This window comes from Bufo gargarizans, chromosome 3 (genome assembly GCF_014858855.1).
Source record: "Bufo gargarizans isolate SCDJY-AF-19 chromosome 3, ASM1485885v1, whole genome shotgun sequence".
Classification (NCBI taxonomy): Eukaryota; Metazoa; Chordata; class Amphibia; order Anura; family Bufonidae; genus Bufo; species Bufo gargarizans.
The window spans coordinates 340,489,161-340,516,766 of NC_058082.1; the positions used below are offsets into that span (position 1 = coordinate 340,489,161).

The following is a 27,606-nucleotide window of genomic DNA, read 5'->3' on the forward strand; positions in this document are numbered from 1 at the left end:
GCCCTGGGTAATGTACAATACCAGCGAGGCGAGAGTTTCCCCAGTGGAGAGCAGCGATTGCAGAAGCAAGTGGCCCTGCGGATGCCCTTCCTGGGAGAGCATCCCCTGGAAGAATGGGTGAAGGAACTAGAGCACCGGGTATGGCAGGAGCTATGTTTGGAGGAGGCCTATCAGGCGCTCTGGTGGTATATGGCACAGTATATACCCTGGACAGCTTAGCATGACAAGCCAGACGGAGAGGAGTTTGATGGTCCTGGCTCGTTATGGGAGTCCTTTGCAGAGCCTGATTTTGGGAGCAGGGGGGGGGGGGCAGTCGGTCCTGTCCTCCAGCAACAGGGCTGGTTAGCCAAAGGGGAGACAGTCGGTCTCCCCCCACAGCAGCATGGTGGTCTATCTAAAAGGGGAGGCAGTTGGTCTCTCCCTACAACAGCAGAGCAGTGTATCTAAAATGGGAGACAGTCGGTCTCCCCCTACTACAACCAGGCTTCTTCCGTGGTAGCGCTGGCACCAGGGCAAAGTACCGCTGGTCTCTGCCCACATAGTAACCCACCAAGGTTTATCCCTTGCTCAGGTGTAGTAACCATTTATTGTGGGTGGGCTGTACTTCTGTTTTGTGGGTGGGCTGCTGGACTAACAAGGGCACTGACCAGCAGAAGGTCTGAGACCTTAGACAGCCCAGTCCAACACTGATGCCATGTACGCCAGTTCTAAAAAAAAAGGGGGCGTGGTGTGGGTGGGGAAGGAGGCAGGCCGGCTGACCAGTCTTATTTATTATTTTCTACGCCTGCTTTAGGCCTCATGCACACGAACGTTGTTTGTTTCCGTGTCCGTTCCGTTTTTTTGCGGATAGGATGCAGACCCTTTCATTTTAATGCGTCCGCAAAAAAACACGGACAGCACACTGTGTGCTGTCCGCATCCGTTCCGTTGCCCCGCTAAGAAAATAGTGCATGTCCTATTTTTTTCTAGTTTGCGGACAAGGAAAGGCATTATTACAATGGATCAGCAAAAAAAAAAAAAATAATGGATGCCATACAGAACGTCATCCGTTTTTTTTGCAGACCGCAAAAAAACACAAACAGTTGTATGCATGTAGCCTTAGGCATAGAAAATTATCCAAATCTATACCAGCAGGAGAGCTGGTGTAGATTTAGGACGGCGCCTCTACATAACTTAGGCACATCGAGTGCCAGCGCAGGGGTATTAGGACCAGCTTCTAAAACGTTGGTCTTAATAAATGACCCCATTAATGTCTCTTTGACTAAATATTTTAGGGATGTATATGCTAGTGATTTTTCTAGATTTTGTTTTCATCCCCATACAGGAGGAGATTATACTAGAAAACTTTTGAATCGGTAAAAACTAGGCGCCCATTAGGCTTGAAGTGTCAGAACCGGATAATAGAGTCTTTCCTGTTGTATTGGAATGGTTACTATTCGAATAGTTTTCCCCTGATCGTCATCTTTGTTTCTCCCTTTTTTTAAATGTTGATCACATGATAGTTCACATCATGGAACTGATATGAAGGAGCTTGGTTTATTAAACGTATGTTATGAATAAGGACTATGTTTATGTCCGACTTGCTACTTTGGGAGATCCTGTATACATGGATGTAATTTTAATTTTATTTTGGTGGAAATGAAGATTTGAATCATATCACAATCCGTCGCAGTGCAGGATTTCCTTTTCCTGTGTTATAGATGATTGGTTTCATGGTCCGCACCCAGAAGATCGTTGAGTGCGGTGAGCTGGCCTCCTGTGTGAGGTTTGTTTGATACTTGCTTATTGTTTCATTATTTAGTGCTGCTTTGGAGGCAGGTTGTAAATGGTTTTACTGCACTCTTAGTTCCCTTTTCATAATGTCTGTATTTTACCTCATGGTACTCATTTCATGTGGGTATGTGTCTGTATTTTAAAGGGAGTCTTTCACCTAAATTCACCATTATAGAACACTAACATCAGGACCTCCATTACATTCCCCATATTAGAATGCTACCTTCCATTCCATATTGCTGTCCATATTGCTTTTATTCAATATGTTAATTAGCTTTTATAGGTTCCCAAGGGCGGCTTTCATGCGGCCGCTGCCCAGGCCCCTCGGTGCCTTTCATACGAAACCCCTCGGCCAGACGCCACAGACCCGGCCTCACACTAACTGTTTGATGCGGGCCCAGCCAGAAGGTTGCCATACGCACCCCAGGCTGCATGTACACCTGGACCCTTTTTTTTGCCACACGCATTTTGGGTATATAGTTACCTCACCGCACATCAATTAGTGGTTAGAGCGAGTCTGCGCTTTTTTCACCGCAACTGCCTATCATTATCCTTTATACTAGATGCAGTTGAGGCTAACCCTAGTGTTAATACACCATGTACCACGAGTGGTTTAACTTAGTTTGCCCTTTCTATCACGCCCAGTAATATCCTTGCCACCGTGCTACTTAGGACAACTACCACTTGCACTAAACCCCCGTCCCCTGATGATTCGAGGGGTTTATTATAATTACTTTACAGTATGTTCTACCGAAGAAACGCGTAGGGACAGGTGAACATACCCTACTCTTGGTACCCACGTTTCTTATTTTTTCACTTTACTAGGTGTCCTCCTCATCACCCCGGCAGGGTCTTACAGGGACCTTAGACCAGGGCGAGGTTCCGGACGGGACCACCCCTTGCGGGGCACGGATCCCGTGTTATGGTATCAGGGTCATATTAGGCCAAGTAGGGTGCAACAGGGATAGATCTACTCCCTGCGGTACTCCACAAACACATGACCCTGTCCAAGACAACCCAATTCCGAAGGACACCGCTTAAGGCGCTGAGAAAGGACCATCACTTCCGGTGACCTCTTGAGCTTGCTGAATAAACGCGCCTATCAACTTGGTTCCGGTAAGATCCACCCATTGTCTTCTTACCAATATTAGGCATTGTCCTGGTGTCCCTATCCCGGAACTCAGGACATTTTTGTTTATTCTCACCACCAAGTGTGATTCCCCTTGACCCTTGGGGCTCACTCTACATCAATAAGGGTCAGCCCGAGGGGCCTCATCTACCGCAATCCGCCTATTCGGCGGCTCACGCGTAAGTGGGGTCCCACGCGTGTCTGTCTGTTTCTGTTTGTAAGGGGTTTACATGTGTTTTTTAGTCGTACCATTAAAACTTGAATATTTTAGAACGTTACTGCCCCTTTAATTTTCAAATCATACGAAACCCCTCCCCTTTCACCCCTCTGGCACGCCCTAGGTTCTTCTGATTACGTCCTCCTCTCCAGCGCCATTTAACAGATTCGCCGTGCCTGTGCACTTCATTCCCCATTATGGGCAGAGGCACAAGGCCGGCTAGATCAAGATGTAGGGGCCGGCACATGCGCATTAAACGCTCTTGTGCCTCTGCCCATAATGGAATGAAGTGCGCAGGCGCGGCAAATCTGTTGAACGGCGCTGGATTTCTCACTAAGAGGAAGATGTAATAAGAAGAACCTAGGGCGGGCCAGAGGGATGAAAGTGGAGGGGTTTCGTATGAAAAGCGCGAGGGGCCTGGGCAACGGCCGCAGGAACGCCGCCCCTGGGTACCTTCAGAAGCTAATTAACATATTGAATAAAAGTGTTTTTCTGAGAAAATCAGCGATGGACAGCAATATGGAAGATAGCATTCTAATATGGGGAATGTAGTGGAGGTCCTGATGTTAGTGTTCTATAATAGTGATTTTAGATGAAAGACTCCCTTTAATACCATTTTTTATGGTGATTCAATAAAGATTATAGAATTTTTTATCGTTATTGTTTTGTGGCGTTATATTTTATGGCGTGGATATATAGATAAATCAATTGGTTAAAAACTGGGGAACGTCTAAAATGAAGACTGTGAGATTAAGAAGCACCAAACATATATACACAGTGAGAAAATATACCTACCAACAGAATGTCTCTAACGGGACCCTGAATATCCATGATGCGGCCACTTTGGATAACAGATTTAGGGAGCCTATTTAAGAATTGTTGTACAGAAAGCCGGGGTCCTAAAAAACACCAATGTATTTTATTAATTACATACATTTAAAGAGGTTTTATCATCTAGGACATTGATGGCATATCGCTAGGATATGCCACCAGTGTCAGAAATAGGTGCGGGTCCCAGACTTGAGACACACACCTATCTCCAATATGGGCTCTGAGAAAAGAAAAAAAAAGCACAAAAAACATGCACAGCGTGCTCTCCATTGACTTCTGTGACTCGGCTATTTTCATAAATCCCATAGAAATGAATGGAGGGTGACTGTGCATGTGTGGTGCGCTCTTCTTCACTTTGGATGCTCGTTCTAGAGATGGATCCCAGAGGTAGGACTCGCAACTATCCGACATTGGTGGCATATCCTAGTTATATACGAAATTAAATATACCAAGAGTCCATGACAATGTACCGACCACCATGTCACGGATTCTCCCACTTCTCCAAACTCCATAAATGAAGCAAGCTAATTAATTGAATCCATATACGGTATATTTTTGTATTTTACAAAATTTATAACATGTAACACATTCTTAAATATGACACATTCACTTGGAGGAAAAAAGTCAGAGGAAAGTTCACTTGGAGGTAGAAAGTCAGCATAACTGGACACTCGGAGGCGACATTTATAGCCGTATGCCACCAATGTCCAGGTGACAACCACTTTAAGTTGGGAGATATGTGAAGAGACATTACTTTGCTCGCTTTGTGACCAGGCAGCTTCACACTGAATTCCCACTTTGCACTACAAAAGCATGACAATACTTTAATAGGAGTGTCACTCTACCATTAAAGGGGTTGTCTTATAAAAAATATTTTAGTTTTCAAACCAGCACCTGGATCTGAATACTTTTGTAATTGCATGTAAGTAAAAATTTTGTATAACCACTGAGTTATTCAAAAAAAATGTATCTGTACAGCGCCACCTGCAGTTTGTTTTTTCCTTATTTATTTGACTTGCTCACTGAGAAGGCCGCACATGCTCAGTTTCATCCTTCAACTGCCTCCTGAGCTGTGATAGGGAGAGCATGGACACACCCCTGAGCTTCAGCAGAAGACACTCCTCCTGAGCTCTCAGCTTGAAATAAATCTAGCAGAGCAATGAATGGTGAGATCTCTGGATCCATGTGAGGTACAGGGCTGGTTCTAGCTTTGTTAGAAACAGGATGTCATGATGTCTAATTTTTATTTTTTACATTAAGCATGGGATAACCCCTTTAAGTTAGGAAGGAGCCTGAGCCTTTTCAACTACTGAGAGGTGCTTGAGAGGCTTCTGCCTTATGATCAACATTCTTTTTACTATACCTGGTATCTCACTAGTCTCAGTTGGGTTTCCTTCTGCACACCCAATACTTTGACCTGGACCTGGAAACCGATCCCATGTCCTACGTTCACGAAATACAACGTTACGCATATCTGTAACCTGGAAAGAACAAACATTAAGCTACTTTTTATGGCAATTATTTTACAGCAATAAAAATGAATACTACATGTTTTTATTACCAGTCATGAAGATACAGAGTTAGATGCATACAATGTGAAGTGATACTGAATGACCCGATTTAACTTCTTTTGTGTAAAACTATATATATGTGGCTGTAGAATAATTAAATAATACAATACGTAATCTACCACTTTAGCCAAGCAGAATAATTTTTTTTCTAAGAAAACAACTCTAGGCCTCTTGCACACGACTGTATAGCTTTTTTGGCATTTTGCGGTCCGCAAAAAATACGGATGATGTCCGTGTGCATTCCGTTTTTAGCGGAATGGAAAAGCTGGCCCCTAATAGAACAGTACTATCCTTCTCCGTTATGCGGACAATAATAGGACATGTTTTTTCTTTGACGGAACGGAAAAACAGAAATACGTAAATGGAAGGCATACGGAGAACCTTCAGGGTTTTTTTTGCAGATCCGTTGAAATGAATGGTTCCGCAAAAAAAAACGTGTGATGCCCGTTGCCGTATTGCGGACCACATTTGCGGATCCGCAATACACGGGCACCGTTCCGTGGCCAATCTGCATCACGGAGGTGGACCCATTCATGGGTCCGCAAATCCAGAGATGCAGAACGGAAGAACCGAACACTACGGAAGCACCACTTCTGGAGTTTCGTTCCGTGCTTCCACACTGCAAAAAGATAGAACTTGCTCTATCTTTTTACGGAACGGAAGGATCGCTGACCCATTCAAGTGAATGGGTCTGTAATCCCCATGTGCCTGCCCGATGGACGGTGCCCGTGCATTGCAGGCCGCAATTTGCGGTTCCCAGCACAGGCTTGGGCTTCACACTGTTTTAACGCAACCCTTTTTTTTTTTTTTTATTGATATTTTGTAAGCAATTACAATCACGAGACAACAGACATTCGTCAAATGATCACATAGGTATAGTATACATCAATCAGGTTATACATGTCCAGATTTTGATCAAATATATTTTCCAACTTATCGCCCATTAGAACATCCCCTAACCTCCCCCCCCTCCCCAATGACCCGTCTCCCCTCCCCCCACCACAGGTACACTTCTTGCACACCCTCCCTCCATTATATCTTCAATCTATCAGAAGCCTACCTAATCTCTTGGCTAGTTTTTCCTTGAGGTACCACTCTGACTTCATCCGTGAAGACTGTGCTTATAAACACTTCCCACTTGTGGAAGAATGCGTTTACTTGTTTTCCCTTTAGTTGCTCTGCCTGCAATTTTTCCATTTCAAAACACATTTTCGTGTGCTTAAATATCTCAGCAGCCGTAGACACTCTCTTGTTTAGCCACTCTCTAAAAAGACATCTTTTTGCTGCCAAAATAAGGGTGTGTATTAACGGGGTTACTGTCACCTTATCCGGAGGCACATGAAATAGGAATAGCTCAGGTGCTAGTGGGAGTTGTACCTTAAGGTGTTGTTTGACCTGCGAGCTGACCATTCTCCAGTACCTCTCTGACTCTGGGCAGGACCAAATACCATGAAATAGGTCCGAGTTCTTCAACTTGCATTTGGGGCAGCTATCCAACCTTTCTGGACTAGCATTGCGTGGGGTACAGTTAAATCCCGTATATAGCTTTATGGATCATTCCTAAGTGTGTTTCCCTCCAGATCTCGTTAGGTGTGATAGTTCTAATTGTGTTCCAGCCTCTTACAATGATATCCCTATGGTCCATTGAAGGGAATTCTTTGCTCCAGTGGGAGAACATCCGTTCCGCCACTGATGATAGCTTGTCCCTAATACCTTGATACAATTCTGATAAGGATTCTTTCCCTTTTCCCGTGCCTATGAGGGAATCAAAGTCGTTGCCAGACGTTTCTTTTGATAGATTTAAAACCCTCTTTTTAAAGGAAACCCTGCACCTGCCAATAAGCCAGCATTTGTTTTGTTCTATCTAAGTGGTATTTCTCTGTGAGGTCAGTGAATGAGTGATAGTTCCCCTCCCTGACGTTCCACATGTCTTTCACTGTGACTGTTTGATTGCCTCCAAGCTCCAAAATGTTTCGCCTCTAGGCCTGTTGGAAATTCTGGGTGTCCCCATATGCTCATATATTTAGACAGTAGGAAGGGTAACGCAAATAACTTCCGTGTTGCCTTCCAAGCTGCAATTGTGTCTCTGATCATTAGACTATTTTTAGTAGGAAGGGGAATTGCGCTTAGTTTGGTGTGTAATAATGAGGCCAGACTCCAAGGCTGCACTAATTGGGCCTCTAACGCATAATTAGAATAAAAGTTTGTTCTAAATATCCAATCAGAACAATGTCTCATGAGACTGGCTAGATTATAGCTACGCATGTCTGGGAAATTTGCTCCTCCCAAATGTTTGGGGATCTGCAGTTTGGCAATCGAGATCCTGGTTTTCCTTCCCTTCCACAAGAAGGACCGGAAAGCCGTCTCTAGTAATTTAATGTCCGAATGTTTTATGAGAAGCGGTATCGTCAACACTTTTTTATGGCACCAAAGCGTGGAGGCAAATGATTGGCTCTGGCGGTCACCTCACTGCTGAAGCCAAGTATACAGAAACTGGCAAGAGTAATACTTCTTTTATTGGTCCATGACATTTTCCCAGAATTTAATTTAAGAGATTATATTTAGCATATTCGCTACTAGATGTCTGCACTAGGCATACATGCCTGACTGCAAAAATACTGCTGCTGTATATCACACTTAAAAGGGTTGTCTCATTTCAGCAAGTGGCATTTATCATGTAAAGAATGTTAATACAAGCCACTTACTAATGTATTGGGATTCTCTATATTGCTTCCTTTGCTGGCTGGATTCATTTTTCCATCACATTAGACACTGCTCATTTCCAGGGGTTATGACCACCCTGCAATCCATCGGTGGTGGTCGTGCTTGCACTCTATAGGAAAATGCACAGACCTCTCTGGTGGCTGGGGCTGTAGGAGCACACATAGGCACGCATGAACAGCAGCTTCCACCACGACCACCTTGTATCTGCGCTGCGTGGCCATAACCTCTGGAAACTAGCAGTGTATAATGAGATTGAAAAAGGAATCAAGCCAGCAAATGAGGCAATGTGGACAATCACAATCATTAGTAAGTGCCTTGTATTCACTACATGATAAATGCCATTTGCTGAAGTGAGACAAACCCTTTTTTTTTTTTGCTTAAAGAGATTGCAGAACAATATACTGACTGGCAACTGGGGGAGCGTTATATACTGACTGGCAACTGGGGGAGCGTTATATACTGACTGGCAACTGGGGGAGCGTTATATACTGACTGGCAACTGGGGGAGCGTTATATACTGACTGGCAACTGGGGGAGCGTTATATACTGACTGGCAACGGGGGGAGCGTTATATACTGACTGGCAACTGGGGGAGCGTTATATACTGACTGGCAACTGGGGGAGCGTTATATACTGACTGGCAACGGGGGGAGCGTTATATACTGACTGGCAACGGGGGGAGCGTTATATACTGACTGGCAACGGGGGGAGCGTTATATACTGACTGGCAACTGGGGGAGCGTTATATACTGACTGGCAACTGGGGGAGCGTTATATACTGACTGGCAACTGGGGGAGCGTTATATACTGACTGGCAACTGGGGGAGCGTTATATACTGACTGGCAACTGGGGGAGCGTTATATACTGACTGGCAACTGGGGGAGCGTTATATACTGACTGGCAACGGGGGGAGCGTTATATACTGACTGGCAACATGGGGAGCGTTATATACAGGGTTGCCAACCTTAGTAACATAGTACATAAGGCTGAAAAAAAGACATTTGTCCATCCAGAGGAAGGCAAAAAACAAACAAACTGTGAAGTAGAGGCAAATAAAAAATTCCTTCCCGACTCCAATCAGGCAATCAGAATAACTCCCTGGATCAACGACCCCTCTCTAGAAGCTATAGCCTGTAATATTATTACACTCCAGAAATACATCCAGGCCCCTCTCTTAAAAATTTTCTGGACAACCGAACCAATTTTTTTACAGACATATGCCACACCCTCTTTTAGCCGCCGCCCCCCCCCTCTTTACGACCTCAAAATGCCCTAAACATAACACCGAAGAATTAAAGGGAACCTGTCACCTCCAAAACACATTTTAAACCGACATTACCTTACAGTAGCCCCCAGTGTGTTCCTAATATTTTTCATTCCTCCACTGGTTGTTGTGTGCTTTATAAAAACACTGTTTTAATCTGTGTTTTCGCTATCCTCAGAGTCAGCGGCCTCCTTGCTTCAAGTCAAGCTAAGCCCGCCCCTTACCCGTCCTCCCGTCACTGTGATTGACATCCTGCTGTGAGGCTGGCTCCCGCACTCAGCCGGCTGCTTTCCTCTTTCTGCGCATGCGCCAGGCCTGCGCCACAATGCAGTGTGCGCATCGCCGGTGCCTGTGTTTCACGGACCTGCAGTTTGGGGTCCACAACATGGACAAAGCAATACCATGGCAATGTGAATGAAGCCTAATAGCCTAATTTTCCTCATAGTGCCTCCAGTAGTAATAGTGACCCTGTAGGTGTGGAAACCTGGGTCAGCTGGCTTTGTCTGGAACAGAGACTTTGGTTCTTGGAGGAAGCATACACACTAGGTCTGGGCTGGGGGATGAGAACGGGGAACACACACACTGCAGGTCCTCAAGGGAAGGCTAGGTGCGTCTCCTCCTCCAGACCTCGCCTCATGTCTTGCACTGCCCACACCACAGACTCACCAGGGGATCAGGGCAGGCTCCATGTTATTTCCAGCCCCAGTCACGCCTGCAGTCTTCTCCTTCTCTGTGTGCGGCGTGCGCTGGAAAGCATCAAGCAGGTAACAGGGCTGCACTTTCATTGGTGGCCCAGTGGGGCTCCCATGCTCTGCTTCACTTTCCAGAGCAACGCAGGCTCGTAGCATCAGCTTCCTTCTCCTTGCCTGCTGCACGGTGCAGGACAAATATTCTTACGGACAGTGCTTTTTCTTGCCGGACAGCAGAAGAAAACACCTACTTTTTGTGGACTGTCCGTAAATTTACGGACGGTTGGCAACACTGATTATATAGTGGCTGTGCAGGGGAGGGCATTATATAGTGGCTGGTACTAGGGGTGGCACTATGGGGGAGCATTATACACTGGTACTATAGGGGGACTAATTATATATATATATATATATATATATATATATACACACACACACACATATACACACACACACACACACATACATACATACATACATACACACACACACACACACACACACTGGCACTATGTGGAAAAGAGAAACATTATATACTGGCACTAGCTACAGGGAACTATTGGGGGGAGCAATATATATAGGCTACATGGGAGTTATAACTGCAAGAGAGTATTGGAGCTACAGGGGGCACTGGAAGCATTATTATTATTGGTCACATTATAGAGGGCATTACTAACTGGGAAACTCTTGGGGAGTATGATAACTATTGGGGGCACTATTACTAATCAGGACAGTCTGGGAGCACTATTATTATAGGGCAGGCATGCTCAACCTGCGGCCTATTATAGGGCAGGCATACTCAACCTGCGGCCTTCCAGCTGTTGTAAAACTACAACTCCCACAATGCCCTGCTGTAGGCTGTTAACTGTAGGCTGTTTGGGCACGCTGGGAGTTGTAGTTTTGCAACAGCTGGAGGGCCGCAGGTTGAGCATGCCTGCTATAGGGTGATCTTTATGGCACTATTATTTCTGACAGTATAGTGTTTATGGGCACAGTATTGGGAGTAGCAGCAGGATGGGGGCAGATTTGTGGTCTGTATAAATATGAGGGCTGATTTGCAAAATCTGTACTAGTCCCCTATCTACCATGTACCATATAGTAACACTGGTGTCTTCGTACTCTTATGTGGCAGAGGGAGCTGTACACCCCTGACCAAAGACTCCTGCCTGTTACGGTCTGGACCAAATGGAAAAGAAAAGGAAAGTGAAGAACTCCAATCTGTCACCTGTAAATCAGTGGGTCTGCCCTTCAATACTTCTTTTAAATGTGTTAATATATTTATCAGGAAGTAATGTCACTTCGGGGTGGCGGGAAACGCAACTTGCCTGCTCCGCCTGGAGCCAAAATACCATGTCCCAGTCCTGAGAACAATTGTTTAACACTCGGCCCCAACATCTTATGGCCCTGAAGACCCCTTCAGTCACATAAAGCCAGTGGGATATAATGCTGTAATGCTGAATTACTTTAAAAAGGTGTTATCCTAATTAGAGTTCTTGAAGCCCTACCCTTAGAACAGGTCATCAATATCAGATCAGCGGGGGTCCAACACCCCCACCAATTCACTTAAATGAGAGCTGTAACCAGCATGCCCACTATACAGAACACAGAGCTGTCTGCTTCTGCTCCATTTTCTGTGGACCCAGAGGATAGGTCATAAATATCTGTAACCACCTTTAACACTTAAAGGGGTTCTCCAAGCTTTGGGGAAAATCTTGCTGTGTGCTGACATGTTTGGAGGAAAGATAATCTGCTCATAGCGCCGCAGATTCAGCCATCGCCAATGCACTCACTTGACCGCTGGGACTGGATGCAGGCTTTCCCACTCAGGTCCGGACTAGATGTGTTCTTTAGTCTTTTTATTTCCCGCATACTGTACATGCAGCTGAACAGGAAAATTCAAGAACACATGTGTTGGGGACCTGAGCAGAAGAGCCTGCATTCAGTCCTGGCGGCCATGTGAACACATCAGAGATGGCAGAATCTGTGGCGCGATAAAGGGGTAAGTACTGAGCAGACTATCTTCCCTCCACAGGTCCGCACACAGCAAGATCTTCAAGAAAGTCTGGAAAACTCATTTATGTTTTACAGTGTATACATACAGTGGGATGCGAAAGTTTGGGCACCCTTTCGTTGGTTGTTACGATAAAAAAAAATGTCAGTTAAATATATCATATAGGAGACACGCACAGTGATGTTTGAGAAGTAAAATGAAGTTTATTGGATTTACAGAAAGTGTGCTATAATTGTTTGAACAAAATTAGGCAGGTGCATAAATTTGGGCACTGTTGTCATTTTATTGATTCCAAAACCTTTAGAACTAATTATTGGAACTCAAATTGGCTTGGTAAGCTCAGTGACCCCTGACCTACATACACACGTGAATCTAATTATGAGAAAGAGTATTTAAGGGGGTCAATTGTAAGTTTCCCTCCTCTTTTAATTTTCTCTGAAGAGTAGCAACATGGGGGTCTCAAAACAACTCTCAAATGACCTGAAGACAAAGATTGTTCACCATCATGGTTTAGGGGAAGGATACAGAAATCTGTCTCAGAGATTTCAGCCGTCTGTTTCCACAGTTAGGAACATATTGAGGAAATGGAAGACCACAGGCTCAGTTCAAGTTAAGGCTCGAAGTGGCAGACCAAGAAAAATCTCAGATAGACAGAAGCGACGAATGGTGAGAACAGTCAGAGTCAACCCACAGACCGGCACCAAAGACCTACAACATCATCTTGCTGCAGATGGAGTCACTGTGCATCGTTCAACCATTCGGCGCACTTTACACAAGGAGATGCTGTATGCGAGAGTGATGCAGAGGAAGCCTTTTCTCCGCCCACAGCACAAAAAGTGCCGCTTGAGGAGGGCTAAAGCACATCTGGACAAGCCTGCTTCATTTTGGAATAAGGTGCTGTGGACTGATGAAACTAAAATTGAGTTATTTGGCCATAACAAGGGGCGTTATGCATGGAGGAAAAAGAACACAGCATTCCAAGAAAAACACCTGCTACCTACAGTAAAATATGGTGGTGGTTCCATCATGCTGTGGGGCTGTGTGGCCAGTGCAGCCATCAAACCTGAATGAACTGAAGATGTTTTGTAAAGAGGAATGGTCCAAAATACCTTCAACCAGAATCCAGACTCTCATTGGAACCTACAGGAAGCGTTTAGAGGCTGTAATTTCTGCAAAAGGAGGATCTACTAAATATTGATTTCATTTCTTTTTTGTGGTGCCCAAATGCATGCACCTGCCTAATTTTGTTTAAACAATTATAGCACACTTTCTGTAAATCCAATAAACTTAATCTCACTTCTCAAATATAACTGTGTGTGTCTCCTATATGATATATTTACCTGACATTTTTTATCGTAACAACCAACGATTTATACAGGAAAATCATGACGATTAGCAAGGTTGCCCAAACTTTCGCATCCCACTGTACTTGTAAAGGGTTTTTAATCATACATTATATATACACTGTATAGATGGCAACCCTCTTCTATTACCGTATGTGCATGCTAAGGCTACTTTCACACTAGCGGTTTTTGCGGATCCACCATGGATCTGCAAAAACGCTTCCGTTACAATAATACAACCGCATGCATCCGTCATGAACAGATCCGTTTGTATTATGTCTTCTATAGCCATGACGGATCAGTCTTGAACACCATTGAAAGTCACTGACTTATATTGTGTGACAGGACGGATCCGTTTGGCTCAGTTTCATCAGGCCAGTTTCATTAAGCAGCATTTTGGTGTCCGCCTCCAGAGCGGAATGGAGACGGATCAGAGGCAAACTGATGCATTCTGAGCGGATCCTTTTCCAGATCCGTTTTGGACCGCTTGTGAGAGCTCATGACAGATCTCACAAACGGAAAGCCAAAACGCCAGTGTGAAAGTAGCCTTAGCTGTAGTATGAAGGTTGAGAACTAGAGAGTCCCTACAGTTTCCGTCTTTGCCAGGGATAGCATTCTGCATGTGAACAAGGCTGGGACCTAACTGATTGCATGTATTCCGACACTATGTCACATCAGTCCATCAGTCAATATTCAAGTCAAGTGGCGCTTGTTTAAAGGGCCTTTTAGTATTGCCCAAGGCAAAAAGAATCGGGGACAAACAATCACTATTATGATTATTCTTCCCCCATTCCCATTGCATACTTTCAGCAGCACATCCAACTGACACAAGGCGATGCGTTGCCAACAAATTAGATTTTTAGGTGCCGCCTGAAAGATGTGATCACCCAGCAAACATTAATATTAAGATATTGATATTGGTCTGAAAACTCAATGTGTTATCCCACAGAACTACCGTAGATGAAATCAGTATCACAACTTGAAGTAGTAGCATTTTAGAGGTAATCTAAACCTAAAACATGTCCCAGCAGATAATATCAGCATAGCTGATGGCAAAATATTCTGCATGACCAGCCATGTCGGTTTGGGAGAGGCTCCAGTTCAGATAATTACTGGATAGGATTCTGGGTGCTAAAGCAAGATGACAAGATTATTTAGGATGATCCGATATATCTGACAATTTTAAAAATACTATGTGGGAGATTAATTAGCACACTAGACATTAGGCCTGTTACAATAACAGGAGCTAGAACAGTAGTGCATAAACAATCTATATTAAATGGCAAGGGGATGGCTGGCAATGACTGGTGGTGCCGAGACGGCTGGCACTGACTGGTGGTGCCGAGACGGCTGGCACTGACTGGTGGTGCCGAGACGACTGGCACTGACTGGTGGTGCCGAGACGACTGGCACTGACTGGCGGCCGAGACGGCTGGCGCTGTGGCTTGTGGCACTGACTGATGGCTGAGACGGCTAGCACCGACTGGTGGCTGAGACTGCTTGCAGCGGCTGTTGTCTGTGGCTGAGAGTGCTGGGACTGTGCGCCTCTGTCATGCATGGACAGTAACGGCGGCGCTCCAACAGCACACCATAACGTGCGAGCGGCAGCGGTGATTAGGCAGCGCGCAGGTGCGGGCGGCGTGTGAAGCTTTGTGTGCTGATTGGTCGGCTCGCCGCACATGCACAGTTCAATTATCAGCACACATTCACGGACATGCAGCCCTGAGCACGCACACAGGGCGCGGTTGCGTGTGGGGCAGCGGTGATTGGGCGGTGTGCTGGTGACATGTGCAGCACCGTTTGCTGATTGGTCGGTCGCACGGACACGCTGCCCTGAGCACACACACAGGGCTATTATTAATATATATATATATATATATATGTGTATGTATGTATGAAAAACAACCGCAGCACTTCCATAGGTGAAAACTTTGTGGAGTCCTTTATTCACCCACTAGTTATCCGGCACATGTGCCTCCCAATATGGGATCGGGTTAGGTGTGCTTAATTCCAGCACTTCCCGTCCCTTCTGCTTGTCCCATTTGATGATATTCTATTACTTAATATACTTCTACCAGGTAACTAGGATACGCTACCTTGTTAACTGGTCATGTGATTTATCACGTGACAGTGACGCGCGGACATGCGCATGGGAACCTTATACCTGTCTTGTGACACTTCGCGCGATCATGTGATATATCACGTGAGCATGACTCATGGACATGCGCATTGATACATCCTTTACGCCATACTATTATATCGGCTGATTGTCCTTTCCAGGTGAGCGGTCTGTGTTCCCCATAAGTTACCACCCCCTACACCTGACGTTAATACACATCAATTAGCAATTATGTATAATGTTGGTCCTTTATATATGCATTTGCGAAATATTTTGTATACTAGAGCACTGAGCACTTTATTTGGTATATCATGTATAATCAAGTACACTGTTGATCTTTTTAATGTATATTATGGCAGAGTTTTGTAAATTACTATTAAGTGATTATCAATTATGTGTGGGTGAATAAAGGACTCTACTAAGTTTTCACCTATGGAAGTGCTGCGGTTGTTTTTCTTTTGTATGTTCTGACGGTTCGTTACGTCTATACTGCGGGCACTCCGGACTCCTGCTACTGTTGGTGCTTCCTTGGATTTTCCCATTTCATATATATGTATATATTCTTTTTGTATGTACTGTTCTTTTTGGTGTGGTACATGTGATGTTGGCTCTATTAATTAAAGTCCTCCTGTAGGTGCCATCCTCCACACCCAGTCTGCCCTTGTTCCCCCGCTGACCGGAGCAGTAACATCTGGCGTCCCGAATTAGCACTTGGCAGGAGCGGCCAGGCTTCCCGATGCTTCCGGCACCCCCCTGAGAGCCGACACCCCCTTAGTATGCTGGCTGGCACCCAGGACCCGATGTGTGAGGGCATGAATGAGCGGCGGTGATTGGGTGCATGCTTAGTGTAAAAATCGGCACACCCGCACAGAAACAGCGCACGCACACAGGGCTTTTATTAGGTAGGATATAGCTATGTAAACAAGCTGGAGATTTAGTTGCACGCCATTTTGCAGCAAAGTCTGCGCCTTTGCCTACTCACGCCACTTTTCCGAAGAGGCAAGAAAAGAGTGCGTGCCATGAGTGGGGAAGCAGGAAGGCTGACAGGCCAGGATCATTTATCATATTCCATGCCAGTTTTTGGCATGGAAAATGGCTTAACCCCTTAAAAGCCTATTTTCATTTTTTGATTTAGAATTTTTCCTCCCCACGTTCCAATAGCCATAACTTTTTTATTTTTCCATCCACATAGCTATATGAGGGCTTATTTACTAAGATGCATTTTTTAATGCCACCTTTTAATTGACGTTGTCTTGTATTAGCAAAAGGGAAAAAAATTCTTTGTGTGGCAGAATTAAAAAGACATTGTTCAATATGCACTTGAATAGTTTTTTTTGTTTTACTACTTTAAAAAAATAAAAACCTTTAGAAAAATCTAAATTTCCTTTGCATCGCTATATTCTGATAAATGATTTTTATATTTAGGTCGACAGAGTGGTATGAGGGCTTGTTTTTTTGACTAACAAACTGTAGTTTTTATTTTCCATGATGGTGTTCACCGCGCAGGAATTTTTAAAATATATTTTAATAGTTCAGATATTTTCGGATACAATATCCAATATATTTATTTCCTTATGGTTTATATATTTTTATATGTACAATTGTGAAAGGGCTTTATTTAAAAACTTTTAATATATATATATATATATATATATATATATATATATATATTTTTTTTTTATATAACTACTAGACCCCTTAGAGGCCTAGTACATGGAATCTTTTGATCCCCTCTCCTATTCACCCTAATAGAGGTCTATTAGGAGGAATAGGATTTTTACACTCTCCATTCTGAGCTATGCCTCGTGCATAGCTCAGCCTGGGGAATGCCATGGTAGGCTTCAGCAGCGTTCGGGTTGCCATGGCAACCAATCAGCACACTGCAATTTCACTGCTGGGGCTCTGATCAGAAGGCAGAGGGAGCCGCATCCCTCTGCTTTCAGTCACAGCTACTGCGATTAGCATTGATCCTGCCAGTGTGGGCGGGTGCCGGCTGTTCGGGGTGAGCCCACTGCAGAGGTCCGCTCCATAGACCTGCAGATGCATAATGGCGTACATGTACAGCGTTATGGGTTAAGGAGTTAAACTTTAAAAGAGGCTCTGTCAGCCTGATCATCCCTATTAAACCAGGTATACTGCATGGTAAGGTTCATCATGCTGATTAACACTATACCTTTCTTTTGTCTGTATGTTAAATGGAAATCTGTGTTTTTATTCATATACAAATAAGAAGTTTGAGCAGAAGGCAGGGCTAAATCGGCTGAGCACTGCTTTCTAACATCCCCTGTGCTCTGCACACTCCCCATACCATTGAATGACATGGCTAGACATCAACATGCTGAGGGCAGAGCTGTGTCCTAGCATCTGTATATAATTTACACTATGTACTATAGCTTCACTACACTGAGATCTGATCAAAAAGCTAATCTACATATTACTGCTTTATTCACAGGCACAAAATAGGATTAGAAAGACACCAGTAATATGTGTTAGTTTATAAGTAGTGATGAACGAAGCAACTTCGGATGTAGAATCCAAAGCTCGCTTCGATCACCACTATTTATAAGCATATAAAAAAAAAAAAAAAAAAAACATCTGATGAGAGTCTCTTTAAATCTACACCCGCTTGATCTGATGTAGATTTAAGTCTGTTGCACGGCCTGTTAGAGGAAGAGCCAAACTTATGTAGAGGCCTGTGCCTCTACATAACTTTGGCGCTTCCTCCAGCAGCGCAGAGCCGGTCTTAACCCCTTAAGGGCCTCTGCCGTATATGTACAGCGGAAGTCCAGTCCCTAAACATGGCGCCCACTCGCACGTGCAGCGGGCTCCATAGCCGCCAGGTTTCTGCTATTTTAAATAGCAGAAACCTGCGGCACATGTATGCGATCAGCCATAAGGCTGATCGCATAAATTTTATACTTCAGATGCAGTGGTCAAATGTGACCATGGCATCTGATCAGTTCGGAAGCGGAAGTCGAGCGCTTCTGCTCTGGTAACAGCATTCCCCGACTTAGATCGGGGAACCTGTTACATTTCTGAAATAGCCCGAAGTCTCAAGCAGGCTTCGGTGGCTATTTCAGGAATAAACCAATACAGGCAACTATGAGCAAGCATTGTATTGTTATATTGCAAATCAAGTGTTCAATGATGGCTATATAGCCATCAATTAACACAATGGGCAATCTAATGATTGCCAGTTATTGTCACCCAAGGTGACTTAAAAAAAAAGTTAAATAAATAAGTAAAAAAAAAGTTTTTACAAATAGAAAGAAACCTAAAAAGTTCTAATCCACCCCCCTTTCCTTAAAATAAAAATACTTAATCAATAAAAATTAAAAAAAACATCATGGGCATTGCCGTGTGCGAAAATGCCCATACAATTAAAATATAACAATATTAATGGCATACGGCAAATGGCATAACGGTAAAAAAAATAAAAAAAAAAACATTTTGCCATTTGTTGTCACTTCAACTACCCAATATTTTTTTTATAAAAGTCGCACACACTTCAAATTGTTATCACTGAAAAGAACGAGTCCCCACACAGCCCCGTACACATAACTACAAAAAAGTTATAGGGGTCAGAATATGGTTGTAACATTTGAAACTTTTCCCCAAATTTTTTTTCCAGTATTAAAATGCAAGAAAAATTATACAAGTGTGGTATCGTTGTAACCGTACTGACCTGGAGAATGAAGATGACAGGTCAATTTTACCGCATAGTGTACAGTGTAAAAAAAAAAAAAAAAAAACCTTTATCAGAATCCCCCCCCCCCATCCCAATTCAACCCCATCCCAATTCAACCCCATTTGGAATTGTTTTTCAACTTCCTACTACATGGTATGCAACCGTAATTGGTGCCATTAGAAAGAACAACTTGTCCCACAGAAAATAAGCCCCCATAAGGAGGGGAGTGAAAAATTAAACAATGGAAAATCTCAGGGTCCTGAAGGGATTAATAAAAGTCCCCCTATTTATATTTGTAAATGTTTAATCATAACTATCATTATATATTTGCATTTTATAACAGTAGTACATATACCATATGAAACGGTATATCTTCTAGCTGCCTATTATTTCACCTTTGCCTGTACAGTTTCTGGCAGGTTCAGAAACCTCCCCAGTCACCCAAAAAAAGTCTGATTATTGTAACACCTTACATAAACAGGGAGCATGAGAGAGGGAGGTATGAAGCTGCTGTGTTCTAATAAGTTTTATATATTTCCGTCTACATGGATGTGTGAGGGTTATTTTTTGCAGGAAGAGTTGTAGTTTTTATTAGTACCATTTATAACATTTTTTCAGGTGGAGCGGTGTCAAAGAACAAAACAAAACAGCATTTCGAAAAAAAAAATTTTTTTCCATTACGGCCTTCACTGTGCAGGGTAAACATTTTTATATGTTAATAGTTTTGACATTAGTTTGGACATTATTGGAGGCAATTATACCAATTATAATCTTTTTATGTTCAAAATTGGGAAAGAGTGGCGATTAAATTTTTTTATACTTTTGGATTTTTTCTAAAAAAAAAAATTTTTTTTTTTATTTTTATATATTTTTTTTTTACACCTATGGGACTTGAACCTTGTTCAGTCAACTCCACAGACTGTAATTCTATATTATTGCAGTCTATGGAGCCTGTGATATCTTCCTGTTAAATCTGCTGTAGTCTTAAGTCCCTAGGCTGAGAACTGATAGATACCCTGCAATTTTGCTGTTGCGCATGATCTTTATGCCCTCACTGAGGGCATCATAAAATAGTGACAGGAATGCTGATTTCAGCGGCGTGTCAGCTAATAGTAAGTGGTTGCTGAGAACCAGCATCATAATCATTGCAGCACAGGGCTTGAGAAGAGTCAAATCTACCTGAGAGTAGTCCTGGTTATTCATAATCTCCTGCACTCCCGCCCATCTTCTGACCTCCATAACTTTTTTTATAGTTATATCTACTGAGCTGTGTTTTTGCGGGATGATCTGTAGTTTTTATTAATACCATTTGGAGTGTGTGTGTGATATTTTATTAAATTTTTTTGGGTAAGAGAAGCAATCAAAAAAAAAAAAAGAAAATCAGCCATTCTGACCCTTTTTTTCCATTATACTATTTGCCACATTGGAAAAATCTTTTTATATTTTAATAGTACGGGCATTTTTCGGACGGGGTAATGCCCATGATGTTTACATTTTTTGTTATTCATGTATTTTTTTGTTCTACAGAAAGGGGGCGAGGGACCCACCATACTGAAATCAATTACCAGCATCCTCATTGGTCGCACAGGATGCCGGTAAGAAGCCCGAGCCTCCCAGTTTTTCACCTTTTAGATGCCTGTGATCGGCATTATTGTCGGTTGTGGTCATTAACCGCGAGTCTCTGCTTGTCATCGTTACACCCAAGCTCCACTCATTTGTGGCCAGACCCCTCGCTGCTGTGCCAATGTCTGGCCCTGTCAGTCAAAGCAGTGAGGACCTGGTCACAAAAAGGAGCTTGGGTGCAACAAGAGCAATGGTGACACCCTAATTGCACCAAGGCCTAATTTGCATATTTAAAAAAAGTATCATAACTTGGGAACCAAGCCTCGGATCAACAAAACAAAAAAACATTATTTTACTAAATAAACCACAGCTATGTGTCCATGCAAACAGTTGGAAAGGGAGACGGCTGGTGACAGATTCCCTTTAAATCAAATCACCATAAACACCATTAGAAGTGATAATGTAGCTCAGCATGAACAAAAAGTACAGTATAATAAACATAGTATATGTATAGAATTATAAAGTACAATGCAGTAAGTGGTGACCTCTATCACAACCAGATAGTTCTTAAAGGAAACTCTGCTTTAACACAATTAATTTGCTGCAAATCTACACAAGAAATATAGTAAATACTTTTATCATTTATCAAACTGGTGTAAAGTAGAACTGGCTTAGATGCCCATAGCAACCAATCAGATTCCAGCTTTCATTTTGGACAACTCCTTTGGAAAATGAAAGGAGGAATCTGATTGGTTGATATGGGAAACTAAGCCAGTTCTACTTGACACCAGTTTGATAAATGACCTTCTTTGTAATCAGTTACCTGAAAAGTAACTCCATCGGGAAAACGTGTCTGCAATTCTGAAGGAAAGTATCCATCCATAATGTCCCTCAGGCATTGCTGCAATACAAAAATCATGTAAGTCAGGAGGCCTCATCCCCAGCTTTGCCCCTCTTGCCTCACATTCTCCTACCTGTGTTAATGGCTCTTGGTAGGAACGAAAAGGCCCCTGGAACATGATGATTCCATTTTTATATAAAGTAAGTGGTAGAGGCTCAGGAGGCCTCAGGCGTGCAGTCCCCTCTTTATACTCTACATGTGATACACCTTCTCCTCCCAGCACATTCAAGTCCCGCAGATTCTCAAGGACCAGATCAAAATCTGGTTGGAAACTGTATGAAGAGTGTCCTGTATATTTACAGAAAAAACATGTTTATTGTGGCGATTATTTGTTTTATTTCAGTTTGTACATATCAAAATTAAGATTTTGTAGTTTGCAACAGAATATTGACATCACCTGCACTGCTGTGTAGGGTCTCCTGCTTGGACTCTTCATATGAACCTTCATCTCCGACCCAAATAAGTCCATAATCACTAAGAAATTGCTGCGTGTAAAGAAAGCAACAAAATTAACTCTTTTAAGGGTCCATTCAGATGACCGTAAGGGCTCCGTGCCCGTATTGTCGCCAGCAATGCATGGGCACCAGTTGTGTGCACTCCGTGGTATTACACAAGATACGGAAACAGATAGGACAAGTCGCTTCCATACCTCCACACTGCGACAGATAGGACACGTCTTATCTTTTGCCGTATCGTGCGGATTGCGGACCTATTCAAGTCAATGAGTCCGCATCCACACCACTGAGTGCACACTGCTGGTGCTCATGCATTGCGGACTGCAATTAATGGTCTGCAGCGCGGGCACGGAACACTTATGTGCGTCTGAATGAACCTTAAGGGCTCATGCACGTATTTTTGGTCCGTATACGATCCGCATTTTGGGAGGGTAGGATGCAGACCCATTCACTTCAATGGGGCCACACCCATATGTCTATTCCGCGGCCCCGCAAAAAAATAGAACATGTCCTATCCTTGTCCATTTTACGGACAAGGATAGGACAGTTCTATAGAGGGCAGGACACGGCTGGTGTACATTTTGTTTTGCAGACCACAAAAACTGCAGTGACTGTGTGCATGAGCACGAATACAAAGAAACTGACTAAAGTTAAATGGGTTGTCCAGGCTTTTAATATTGATGACCTATCCTCAGGATAGGTCATCAATATCAGATAGGCAGGTGTCCAACACCCGGCGGGTGACTGCATGTGTGCACAGGATGGGTCATCAATAATAAAAGGCCAGACAACCCCTTTAAAAGCATACCAACCATTACAAAACAAATCACATATCACCATTTATACATCTGTAAATATGAATTTGATTTAGTGCAGCCAGAAGAGTGTCTAAGGCCTCATGCACACGACAGTTTTTTTTCACGGCCCGCAAAAACGGGGTCCGTGGGTCCGTGATCCGTGACCGTTTTTTCGTCCGTGGGTCTTCCTTGATTTTTGGAGGATCCACGGACATGAAAAAAAAGTCGTTTTGGCGTCCGCCTGGCCGTGCGGAGCCAAACGGATCCGTCCTGAATTACAATGCAAGTCAATGGGGACGGATCCGTTTGACGTTGACACAATATGGTGCAATTGCAAACGGATCCGTCCTCATTGACTTTCAATGTAAAGTCAGGAGTCCCTTTACTTTCACACTTGTGTTCATAATGCAGACGGTGGCTCCGTTCAGAGCGGATCCGTCTGCATTATATTGTTAAAACATTTCTAAAGTGTGAAAATAGCCTCAGACGGATCCGTCCAGACTTTACATTGAAAGTCAATGGGGGACGGATCCGTTTGAAAATTGAGCCACAGTGTGTCATCTTCAAACGGATCCGTCCCCATTGACTTACATTATAAGTCTGGACGGATCCGCTTGCCTCCGCACGGCCAGGCGGACACCCGAACATAACTTGAAGCGTCCCCATCACCATGGGAACTCCTCTATGTTAGAATATACTGTCGGATATGAGCTACATCGTGAAACTCATTTCCGACAGTATATTCTAACACAGAGGCGTTCCCATGGTGATGGGGACGCTTCAGGTCAGAATACACTGAAAAACTGTGTACATGACTGCCCCCTGCTGCCTGGCAGCACCCGATCTCTTACAGGGGGCCGTGATCAGCACAATTAACTCCTCAGGTGCCGCACTGTAAGAGATCAGGGCTGCCAGGCAGCAGGGGGCAGCCCCCCCCCTCCCCAGTTTGAATATCGTTGGTGGCACAGTGTGCGCCCACCATCGCCCCCCCCCTTCCTCCCTGTATAGTTAAAAATCGTTGGTGGCACAGTGTGCGCCCACCATCGCCCCCCCCCCTTCCTCCCTGTATAGTTAAAAATCGTTGGTGGCACAGTGTGCGCCCACAATCGGCCCCCCCTCTCCCTATAGTAGTAACAACCATTGGTGGCAGTGTGCGGCCTCCCATCCCCCCCCCCCCCCCATCATTGGTGGCAGCGGAGTTCCGATCGGAGTCCCAGTTTAATCGCTGGGGCTCCGATCGGTAACCATGGCAACCAGGAAGCTACTGCATCCCTGGTTGCCATGGTTACTTAGCAATAGTACAATTGTAGAAGATTTATACTTACCTGCTTGCTGCTGCGATGTCTGTTACCGGCCGGGAGCTCCACCTACTGGTAAGTGAAAGGTCTGTGCGGCGCATTGCTAAAGAACTGTCACTTACCAGTAGGAGGAGCTCCCGGCCGGTCACAGACATCGCAGCAGCAAGCAGGTAAGTATGAATCTTCTACTGTGGGGGGGGGGGGGGGGGGAAATGGGAGGCCGCACACTGCCACCAATGGTTGTTACTACTATAGAGAGAGGGGGGCCGATGGTGGGCGCACACTGTGCCACCAACGATTTATAACTATAGAGGGAGGAAAGGGGGGGGCGATGGTGGGTGCACACTGTGCCACCAACGATTTTTAACTATAGAGGGAGGAAAGGGGGGGGGGCGATGGTGGGCGCACACTGTGCCACCAACGATTTTTAACTATAGAGGGAGGAAAGGGGGGGGGCGATGGGTCAATGGGAAAGTCAATGGGTCCGCGAAAAAAAACGGAAAACGGCACAACGGCCACGGATGCACACAACGGTCGTGTGCATGAGGCCTAAGGCTGAACATACACATTACATAGCTGTCATTCTCTCCTGACCACTCCATACAGGGCCGAGCGAACACGTGTTGTATCGGGAGAAGGGAGAAACCCACTGCCACACATCTGTGGTAGTCACTTATCTCCCAGGGCACAAAAGGATTAGTAGCCAACTGAAATCCATCTACCATTGGAAGAGAGGCCCCATACATAGTATGTGTATTGCAGGTCCCACCTAAAATGGGTCTAATGTGTATGGCCAGTGTACTTGTCAAATTTCAAGTCTTTTCCTTCCCCATCATTATGGTAAATGCTCATTGTCTCTCTCTATAACAGTGTGGAGCTGGAGACCAGAGCTGTCCCTCACCTGCTGATCCCCCTTCTCTCTCACAGCATGAGTCTCACATGCAGGCAGAAACATGTCCCAAACCCTCCTCTCAATCTAGTATTACTCTATTACTCTAGAGAGATTCTTTACTGAGGTTTCTGAACATTTACAGTACGCCTAGTAAGGAGAAGAGGACTACAGGTTGATATATATTATATTATATAAAGCTGAGTGTATGTATGTGTGTATGTCCGCTAAAGGGATCCGCACCATCGCATTTACAATCATGAAATTTGGCACACAGGTACATCAGGTGTCTAGGAAGATTTTAGACCGGGTCTCCGCTCTCTATGACGTACCGTTCCTGAGATATTAAAAAAAAATGCATTAGCCAATAGAAGCCTGGTCACATGACCCTTATCAACCAATAGAAGCTTGCAGGCCCTTAGTCAGATTTAACTGCTGTAGGTCAGCTTTAAAGGGGCAGGGCACTGTGCATGACACTGTTAAAGTAGACCCGTCATATTTTTATTTATTTTTTTGTATTGGATTGTGGTGATTAATATCTCCTTGGTGGTCCCATTTCAACTTTTCACTGTGTATTCAATTACCCCTTAATTCCACGGTTTTGTTCCCTGTACTGCCTATTTTTATCTGTGCTTAAAATCAGGTTGCTATGCACAGTCCGTCTATCTGTTGAAGGACGGAGGACGCAGAAGTACGCAGCGTGCAAGGTCAGATTACTGACAGCCAGGGACTGTAAGTAAATGATTAAAGCCAGGTCGTCCCCAGCAGCTGATAACAGTGCCTGGGCTGTGTGCCCTTCTCCCTGTCCCTGCACTTGGCAGACGCTCCCTTACTCAGCAGACTTGGACAATGCAGAGTTGAAGCAGCGCAGACCAGGGAAGGGAGATCTGCCATCTGCTCAGTGTATAAATGAAAGCAACATGTGGTAAGAGGACCCCTTTGTGCTGCAGGAGATTAACCCTTTAGGGGGGAGGGCTCTGGTTACTGACACTTTTGGGGGGCTATTGTTACTGGCTAGTGAGGGCAGGCGGGATTAGCCTCAGGGTGAGGGCAGTGGCGGCCATCTTAACCACCTTAGGACCGCCGTACGCAGGATTGCGTCCTGCCGGCGGTCCTGCTCTTCTGGGTGGACGCATATACGCGTCCTCCCGCGAGAGCCGAGATTTCCTGTGAACGCGCGCGCACAGGAACGGAAGGTAAGCGAGTGGATCTCCAGCATGCCAGCGGCGATCGCTCGCTGGCAGGCTGGAGATCCGAATTTTTTAACCCCTAACAGGTATATTAGACGCTGTTTTCATAACAGCGTCTAATATACCTCCTACCTGGTCCTCTGGTGGTCCCTTTTGTTAGGATCGACCACCAGAGGACTCAGGTAGGTAAGTACAGTAGCACCAAACACCACACTACACATTAACCCCTTATAAACCCCTGATCACCCATGATCACCCCATATAAACTCCCTGATCACCCCCCTGTCATTGATCACCGCCCTGTCATTGATCACCCCCCTGTCAGGCTCCGTTCAGACGTCCGTATGATTTTTACGGATCCACGGATACATGGATCGGATCCGCAAAAAGCATACAGACGTCTGAATGGAGCCTTACAGGGGGGTGATCAATGACAGGCGGGTGATCACCCATATACACTCCCTGATCACCCCCTGTCATTGATCACCCCCCTGTCATTGATCACTCCCCTGTAAGGCTCCATTCAGACGTCCGCATGATTTTTACGGATACATGGATACATGGATCGGATCCGCAAAACACATGCGGACGTCTGAATGGAGCCTTACAGGGGGTGATCAATGACAGGCGGGTGATCACCCATATACACTCCCTGATCACCCCCCTGTCATTGATAACCCCCCTGTAAGGCTCCATTCAGACGTCCGCATGCGTTTTGTGGATCCGATCCATGTATCCATGGATCCGTAAAAAATCATGCGGATGTCTGAATGGAGCCTTACAGGGGGGGTGATCAGTGACAGGGGGGTGATTACCCTGATCACCCCCTGTCATTGATAACCCCCCTGTAAGGCTCCATTCAGACGTCCGCATGCGTTCTGTGGATCCGATCCATGTATCCATGGATCCGTAAAAAATCATGCGGATGTCTGAATGGAGCCTTACAGGGGGGGTGATCAGTGACAGGGGGGTGATTACCCTGATCACCCCCTGTCATTGATAACCCCCCTGTAAGGCTCCATTCAGACGTCCGCATGCGTTCTGTGGATCCGATCCATGTATCCATAAGGCTCCATTTAGACATTTTTTTTGGCACAAGTTAGCAGAAATTTTTTGTTTGTTTTTGTTTTTTCTTACTAAGTCTCATATTCTAC

The 27,606-nt window shown here is 44.6% G+C and overlaps 1 protein-coding gene across 2 annotated transcripts in view; it reads right to left on the reverse strand.

Moving 5' to 3' along the window:
* Positions 1-27,606, reverse strand: part of UBXN11 (UBX domain protein 11) — a 58,785-nt gene that overhangs the window by 6,726 nt on the left and 24,453 nt on the right. For both annotated transcript variants that reach the window (XM_044286634.1, XM_044286633.1), the window contains 5 exons: positions 22,221-22,308; positions 21,897-22,111; positions 21,746-21,823; positions 5,313-5,430; positions 3,914-4,017 (listed from right to left, as the gene is read on the reverse strand). In XM_044286634.1, the coding sequence (XP_044142569.1) occupies positions 3,914-4,017; positions 5,313-5,430; positions 21,746-21,823; positions 21,897-22,111; positions 22,221-22,308 (603 nt within the window). The remainder of the gene's footprint in view (positions 1-3,913; positions 4,018-5,312; positions 5,431-21,745; positions 21,824-21,896; positions 22,112-22,220; positions 22,309-27,606) is intronic.